The sequence below is a fragment of the Gadus macrocephalus genome, chromosome 18 (assembly GCF_031168955.1).
Source record: "Gadus macrocephalus chromosome 18, ASM3116895v1".
NCBI classification, from domain to species: domain Eukaryota; kingdom Metazoa; phylum Chordata; class Actinopteri; order Gadiformes; family Gadidae; genus Gadus; species Gadus macrocephalus.
Genome location: NC_082399.1, coordinates 3,644,126 through 3,652,290, shown reverse-complemented (window position 1 = coordinate 3,652,290; position 8,165 = coordinate 3,644,126). Strand labels below are relative to the sequence as shown.

General features: G+C 50.3%; 1 protein-coding gene across 1 annotated transcript; it reads right to left on the bottom strand.

Annotated features, from left to right (window-relative positions):
• Window positions 1-3,460: 3,460 nt before the first annotated feature.
• On the bottom strand, window positions 3,461-7,973 carry LOC132446940 (cyclin-dependent kinase 5 activator 1-like). Its single transcript, XM_060037546.1, has 2 exons — window positions 7,638-7,973; window positions 3,461-6,187 (listed from the first exon to the last, which is right to left on the bottom strand). The coding sequence occupies exon 2, from the start codon at window positions 5,917-5,919 to the stop codon at window positions 4,984-4,986; it is 936 nt and encodes a 311-aa protein (XP_059893529.1). The 5' UTR covers window positions 5,920-6,187; window positions 7,638-7,973; the 3' UTR covers window positions 3,461-4,983.
• Window positions 7,974-8,165: the final 192 nt, after the last annotated feature.

The following is an 8,165-nucleotide window of genomic DNA, read 5'->3' as shown; positions in this document are numbered from 1 at the left end:
TACTGTGTTCCATGTGCATGATGTAATTATGCTTTCCAGATTCTATTTCATTAATCGTTTATTAATAACTGTACGTCAAAGCATAACGTGCGCATGTGTTTGTTCCAATGGCCAGATGTTGGGGTAGCGGCTCGGGCCTCAGCCTACCAGCCCCAAAGGTTTCAGGTTCAATTCCGTGCTCAGAGCAGTATATAAACATTACGTTACCACCACTAAGCAGCAGTATATAAAAAGTACCTTCCACCACTAAACATAAGTGTGTAAAAAGTAATTTCCGACACTAAACAGCAGTATATAAAAAGTAATTTTCCACCACTAAACATACGTATATAAGCAGTACTTTCCACCACTAAACAGTGGTATGTAAAAAGTACTTTTCCACCACTAAACAGCATTACATAAACAGTACTTTTCCAACACCTAAACAGCAGTATATAAAAAGTACTTTTTCCACCACTAAACAGCCGTACATACACAGTACTTTCCCACCAGAGGATGTCAGACTATCTGTTATTCTCCCTGAGCTGATGTTGTCATAACTGGGCGGGGGCTTAGCATTAATCCGCCCACCAATCACAGCTGTCGAGCTGGCCGAGGTGTTGCTGAGTGAAGGCTGCTGAGGTCAACACAGCATGGCTCTCTGCTGCTGCAGCGTCAGCCACGGCTACCCTCTGACTGATGGGGTGGCTGGTGACGTGGGTGGGGGGTGGAGGAGGTGGAGGGGCTCAGGGCTCATGATGGTAAAAGGTGCAAGAAAGCAAATGATGATTGATTGAAGTGGGCCTTGAGTGACTTGAGTCCTTAGGGCAAGCGTTAAACTCAATGGGATATTATTTTGTTCCTTGCTGTCCATCCTGCTCTATAATATATATTATATTATATATTGTTATTTTATCGTTATATTGTTCCTTGGCTCTCCATCTTGCTCTATAATATATATTATAAATCATAATAATATATCGTATTATATACATACAAGGAGACTCTGTCTCATCTCAGACTAGAACGGCCCCTTTTGAGGCCCGGTCTATAGTGGTTCACTCACCCCCACCTATCCTCTGTTCCAGGGTCAGCCGATTAGGTGAATCCATCGTTCCTCCCCGTCAGGTAGAGCCTGCAGTAGGGCAGTACTGTGCTCCCTCTCAGCTGATGTGAAGCTCTTTTCCGTCCAGTCAAACCCTGAAGGCTCAAATGACATCGCCTCTCTCAGTGCTCTGAACCGACGGGGGTTGGGTGTGAGTGGGATGCTGGTTAAAGCCTGAACCACATCCCGGTGATGGTTGAACTGGTGGTCTAACTGGTGGTTTAACTGGTGGGTAGGATTGAAATAAGGACCCACAACGACTCGCGATTCTTGTACGACCAGTGCATTTTATTTTTTTTCCATCACAGTACAAAAATAAATCAAAGTAAGCAGAAATCAACCGATAATGTTTCAAATACAGGAACAACTTTTTTGTCTTTTTCAAAAAGAATATTTTATTGAACAGCATCAACACGCATCACCTTCTCCTACCTCAATGGCATGTATTCCATTTTCAGCTTTTTTTTTTTTGCCCCTAAGAAAACAAAATGCACCCGGTCATCTGTACAAATAAACCTCTCACAGACACTCCAACACACACATTCACACACACTCGCAACCCTTGAATGCCTCAAAACTATTTTTGTTGTTCTACAGAGTACTCAACAATATACAGAAAGGAAAAATTGACAGAAATGTTAAACTATCCCGTTTAAGGTGGTGTTTTTTTTTCAGATATTTTTGTAGGTTTTTCAAAGTATTTTCTCAACACAACGTCAGTGATGCAAGTAAAAACAAAAAGAAGAGAGGAATCGGACGGAGGAGAAAATCAGACCCTTATCCTTTGGAGCCCCTGCTGTTTTGTCTTGTCTTCAATGTCATAGCAGAGGCCGAGCTGGGTGTTCACAGAGAGTCACAAGCCCTCACACCCTGCAGAGCTCCGTCCCAGAGCTCCGGGACGCACACAGACCCTATCCCATGGTAGCTGAAGAGCCATGGGACCTTCTCTGCAGAACACACTAGACCCTGCTGAGGAGAGCCACGATGCTCGGGGAGATGGGGTGTGATGGAGACACGGGGACGTGTGTGTCCGCCCGCCTTGAGACAGGGGTCCGAGGACTGGCACCGAACCACAGGGGGTACGCAGACCCCCACAACCGCCCTGCCAAGCGATGATGGGCCAATGAACTGATTGTACTTACAGGTTCCGTTTTGGATTGGCCGATCACATGGGTCCCCCGCCACACACGGCACACACACACACACACACACACACGCACACACATTGGACACGCCCCCCTGAGCCATGCGCAACTTCACACAACACACTAAGAGACGTTTACTGCGATCGGATGGACATCTATAGGTGTAGTGCCCGGCTGGTTCATGATGGCTGATCAGACTGGGAGACTTTTGGGTGAACACCTCTGCTGAAAAGAAAACATGCGCCGCGCGGTATCGTTTAGACGCGAGACGCGGAGAGACCGACCGGGTGTGCACGGTTCGGTTGCGCAAAGTGTTGACCGACCTTATCGTGAGACGGGGCTCTGACAACGGCTCGTACGGCGCGGTTGAACCGCCGATATATTTGCAGAAGCTTTAAGGGAAAGCGCGACATGATGTCACCCACGATGGAGCGTATAATCAAATCAGATGAACAGCTCTGTTTGCGCTCTTAAGGTAAAACGTGGTGTCCCAATACTCTGTAGAACCTAAGGTGGTGTCTGTGACAGGGGGAACTAGAGGGGGTTATATCCCTCCACCTGGATGAACGTTGATGTTGCGGCAACACGTCGTTTGGACAGAACTCGTGACGTCATCGATTCAGTTCTTACTGACACTGCGTGGGACCTCAGTTTGACCTTTACTCATGCACGGGTGTTGTGTGCGTGTGTGTGCGTGTGCGTGTGCGTGTGTGTGTGTGTGTGTGTGTGTGTGTGTGTGTGTGTGTGTGTGTGTGTGTGTGTGTGTGTGTTGTGTGTGAGTGGTTGTGTGTGTGTGTGTGGTGTGTGTGTGTGTGTTTGATGTCTTCAAGGATCACTCTTTAGCGTAGGGTCTGCGATGTGTTTGTTTGTGTTCAAGGTCAATCCTTACGATGACACTTTGGTGACGTCAGATTTAACGATGGTCTTCAATAATCGGAGGGCTTTTTTAGCGCGATATTCATAGCTCAAATCCCTACGGACATTCATGTGTATCAATCACCATCAATCTTCATTCCCACCAAAGACAAGTTCACCAGCATTGCCTCTAGAAAATCATTCTCTTGTCCAGCCCATTCAAAAGGTATTTTCCCTTTATGTACACATTATGTCATTAGAAGAATACGTAATGGCAACAAATAGAAGCATCGGTATACATATCGTGATTCATATTGAACATCTGAACCAATCTATCGGCTTCCGGTTTGATCTACAAGGTTTGATCCAAGATATGGCACTGTAGTAACATTTACTAAGCTGAAGAAATCATAAACACAAAGATGAACCTTCATTCCAAAGTGTTTGCTCTTTTTTTTTTAACACAACTTTTAGACAAAGTACAAAAGATTTCTCTGTAAACAAATAGCCTATTTTAGCAAGCATAGCTAAATCAACTAGCCCCACCTTGTTCACAGCATCTCTAACGCCAGATGCACTTAAAAATCAAGTCCAAACAAATAAATAAAGCATTGCTCCTGCCCTTCTAAAACTGTAAAATTGCATGGCACACGTGCATTAGATTAAGTTATTAAGTAATAAAATAAAAAAAGAGAGGACAATTTTCTTTCCAGAAAATCAATAAATAAGCATCCATAGTTTAGGGGAGATGGAGAGGAAAGAGAACATCCATTAAATTGTTGGCTTACTTTTCATTTTTTTTCTGTGAGGAAAACGAGGTCGGTCCCACGCGGCCATAGCGAGTAACCAGTCCTCAACTCAGGGTCGTCCTATACTGGTAAAAGGTCCTATAATACAGTGCCGGCTCTTACATCCAGCTGTCCACCCACGGGCCCCCCCTGCCCCGACTCTCACACTGACACAGACACACTCAGATCAACGCGGTGCCCGTCCGGCCGTGGGGTCTCCCACCCGCCGGCCCCCCCTGGCTGGTCGGCGATGCGCCCCGCAGAGAGGTCCGGTCTCGTTCAGTGGACGGGGGGGGGTGGGTGGGGTGGGGTGGGGTGGGTGGGTGGGTGCTGGCGTTTCAAAGAGCCAGGGTGGTTGTCCGCCGTGGAGCCTGCTCAGCAGTGATGCGTGAAGGAAAGTGGGCCACGCGAGATGGTCTCCTCTCCCCCCCGCGGTGGTACAGCCAGCGCACGGTCCCCCCTCCTCAGACAGGAAGTCAGCGCACATCCCCCTCCTCAGACAGGAAGTCAGCCCCTGTCGCTCCACATTCATTGCTGTAGATTCATCATTCCGCTTCGTCCTAATCTCTTTTTTTTTTTGTCTTTGTCTTGTTTTTAGGGGTTTTTCAATATTTATTATAGATATATATATTTATATATATTTATAGATTTGTGGTAGCAAAGGATGTACCCGAGTCTGGCATTTGAAGAAAGAGGTGTCTCTACCCGTGGTTTGTCTAGAAATATGAATTATCATATTAACATCTTATTGGTGGAAAAAAAGAGATGGTTTGGTGGCGTTTTGATCCATGGAAATCCTGATGCCTTCGAATTCAGACAGCGGTGAAACGCACTTGGTTGCAACCCAATGAAACATTCAGAGATTTATTCCTGATTACTAATCTCATCTCAAGACTCCCCCCCCCCCTCTAAGCCTCCTCAACCAAGCAAGAAGCCTTATAAAACAAACCACATGTCGATGTCAAATACAACTACAACATCCTGTGCCACAACCGGTACCAATAAAACACAAGGAGTGAGACGGTCAGAAATGCCAGACCAGAATTCAGCTTTGCCCCGCCCCCCGCCCCCCCCCCCCCCCCCCCCCCCCGGCCGCCCGCGCGCCTCCCCCTCACCGATCCAGGCCAATCAGAAGGCGGCTGCGCTCCTCATCCTTCTGGCTCTCGTTCTTGAGGTCGGCGAACACCTGGGTGAAGTAGTGCGGGTCGGCGTTGATCTGTAGCATCTTGCCGCTCATCAGGTCGATGATGGACAGGCAGCGGTCCCAGAAGGCCTCCTTGGAGGTCTCCACCAGGAAGGGCTTGAGCGGGTAGGAGATCTCGTTGCCCATGTAGGAGTAGGACAGGTAGAGGCAGGTGAGCAGCGAGGCCTGCAGCTCGTGCTCCGACGCCACGTCGGACGGCACCGCGTCGCGGCACAGCATGTACACGAACACCACGTTGGCGGGCGTGACGAAGCCCTGGTCCTGCCAGCCCTGCAGCAGCAGCGAGCGGTCCACGGAGCGCAGCCACAGCACCGGGTCGGTGGGGGACAGGTGCTTCAGGCGGTAGCAGCGCCGGCACAGGAACTCGCCCAGGCAGCGGAGCAGCTCGCTGGTGGAGGCCTGCACGATCACCCGCTTGGGGGTCCCGGGGGCGGCGGCGGCGGCCGCGTTGGTGGAGTTGCCCAGCGGGGCCTTCTTGACGGAGGACACCGGGGGGACGGCGGAGCCCTTGGCGGGCGGCGGCGGCGGCGGCGGCGGGGTCCCGTCCTGGGCGAAGGTGGACAGGTTGGCGCAGGACTGGGACTTCTTCAGGTTCTCGTTGTTGAGGTGTGTGACGTTGTTCTGGTAGCCGTTGGGCTGCACCTTCTTGGAGCTCTTCTTCTTGGCGGACACCGCCACGATGCGTTTCCATGGCAGCACGTTGATGAGCGAGTGGCGCTTGAGGTTCTTGTCCTTGGCGTTCTTGCTGTTCTGCACGGCCGTGTAGTGGCCCACCGTGGCCGGCCCATCCTCGAAGAGGGCGGCCTTGCGGTAGCTGGGCGAAAGGGACAGCACGGTTCCCATGGTGACTGCCGGTGGGTGGGGGGGGCTGGGGCGTCCGTCCGGGTGGGGGGGGGGGGTTCAGCCGCTCCGGGAGGGGTGGGTGTCTGGCGGGGGGGGGTCCCGGGGGGGTCGGCGCCTCAATGGTTCTGGGGGACAGGGGGACCCGGGCTACAGGCTGCCGGAGGTCTCAGGCATCTGCAGCTCTGGGCGGGACGGAGACGGCTCTCTACGATTGGCTGCCGGGGTCTTCAGCGCTCGCCGCTCCGTGTCTGCGTGTGGCCAGCGGTGCCTGCGGGGGAAACACAACAGATGGGTCGCTCAGAGACGAGGGCGTGTGGGGTGCTCTGTGTTCTGCTGGCATTGCAGCTCCTGGATGTTGTTTACTATGGATTTTGGGTTTTAGTCATTTAGCTGTTTTTCGTTTGGCTAAACGTTATGTTGGTCTTTTGAGATGCATGTCATTACTAGCTGGTGTGGGCTGACTTTTGGCACTGGGGTTCAAAGCCAGGCCCTTCCCTCCCCCCCCCCCCGCGCCCAACCTTTCACGTCTCCCTGAATGTGCGGGAGCGTACACAGGCGGTAGGCCATGCTCTCAGAAAGCGACACACTCATTTATGCAAATATGCTAACACGAATAGATAGCTGCATTCTGAGACCATTCAATGACACTACTTTCTATTCATTCACTCAAACGGGCCTGCATCTACTATCACTATGTCCATGTAATGTCAATGTCAGTCATCTGTCTAACCATATGTTGTGTTGCTTTTATGCTTTTGTTTCTTCTATCTAACATCAACCTGCCAGGGACTACAGATGAAAAATAGTTTTTTAACTAAATCTGGTACATTTATATGTCCGATGCAATGGCCATGTTGATTAATGTACACTGTCCCTTTTAAATAAATAAACAAACTGAAAAAATAGGCTGCTGCTAAACCCATTCCCATAATAGATAATAGGCTTTAACTGATGATCTTGGACTGTACCATTTAGGGAGAGAAGCTACAATGCATGTGTCATTTACAGGGTACTCATTGTGAAGTGTGTTTTAGAGATGAATCGAAGCTTAAAGCGATGATCTAAATGCGGGGGCAATGGCCGCCCGTCAGACACACATGAGCGCAGCCTCAAATGGAAGCCGAGGACGTAAACATTCTAATCTGCAGGAGTGCTGAGCTTTTGCTCACATCTTGATGGGCCTACATTCCCCCTGCCGTTAATATATCGATGATCGTAATGCAAATAGCCTAGATCAAAACACGAGCGGTGTAGTAATCATCATAATCACCGCTTTTCAAAAACCTTCAATCACTAGAGTTATGTACGGTGGCGCATTACAGGAAAGGACGGACAAATCCCTCATTCCATCACGCAGAACCAGAGATCACCAGGATCGGACCCGTTCGTCTCCTCGCTGTCCCTCAGGATGGTGTCCTGAATAAAGCGCATTTCCTCAAGCATGCGGGCTTGTGTACACCAGTGCTCTCCATGGTGCTGAACACCAGTCTGCGTCGAGGCGGTTCCCAGTACAGTAAAAACCATGTTATTATCGCCCCCTCTACGGAGGCTCCCTTAACGAATCTATTTTAATACAATACACTACAATATTAGAATTTAGCCTCAAATGTCCCCTTCGGCCTGTAACATTTAGAAATATCATAATATTGAGGACTTTGCCTAAATTATGCGGAGGATGGTTTAATCTGGGAGGCATCGGGAGAAGATGGGCCACTTACCAGATGTTTGTGTTTCGCTCAGTGGGGAAAAACAATCGCACTGCGGTGATGCGCGGATGGTATTTGGTCAAAGCCCTCCGTGTGTGACCGGATCCAGGCGGATAATATCTCCACGAATCGAGTAAAGACGCAGAACAATCCAATCCGGGAACACGAGAGGAAGAAAACAACGTTAACGTCAAACACGCCCGATGCTTCGGTGTGCAGGCATCGATGGGCAACTGTGGAATGGACGCTGGGATGAGGATGCGCTACTGGTCCTCCTCGCGCGAGATGCGGACGCTGTGAAGGAGATGCGCTGCTGGCCCTTGGCGCGCGACGCGGATGCTGCGGGATCTGCAGCGTGCAGCGGCGGTCTCGAGCTGACTGGGACGACTGGGCGTTACTGGGGCGCCGCTGTGCGCCCAGACTGGGTTCTGTTTCTGCAGCCCTGTCCAATCACAAGTCTATAGGAGCGAAGTGAACCCCGTGAACTCATTCTACGCATGTTTCTCCATCCTATTGTATGCATTTTTGCCTTTACGACAG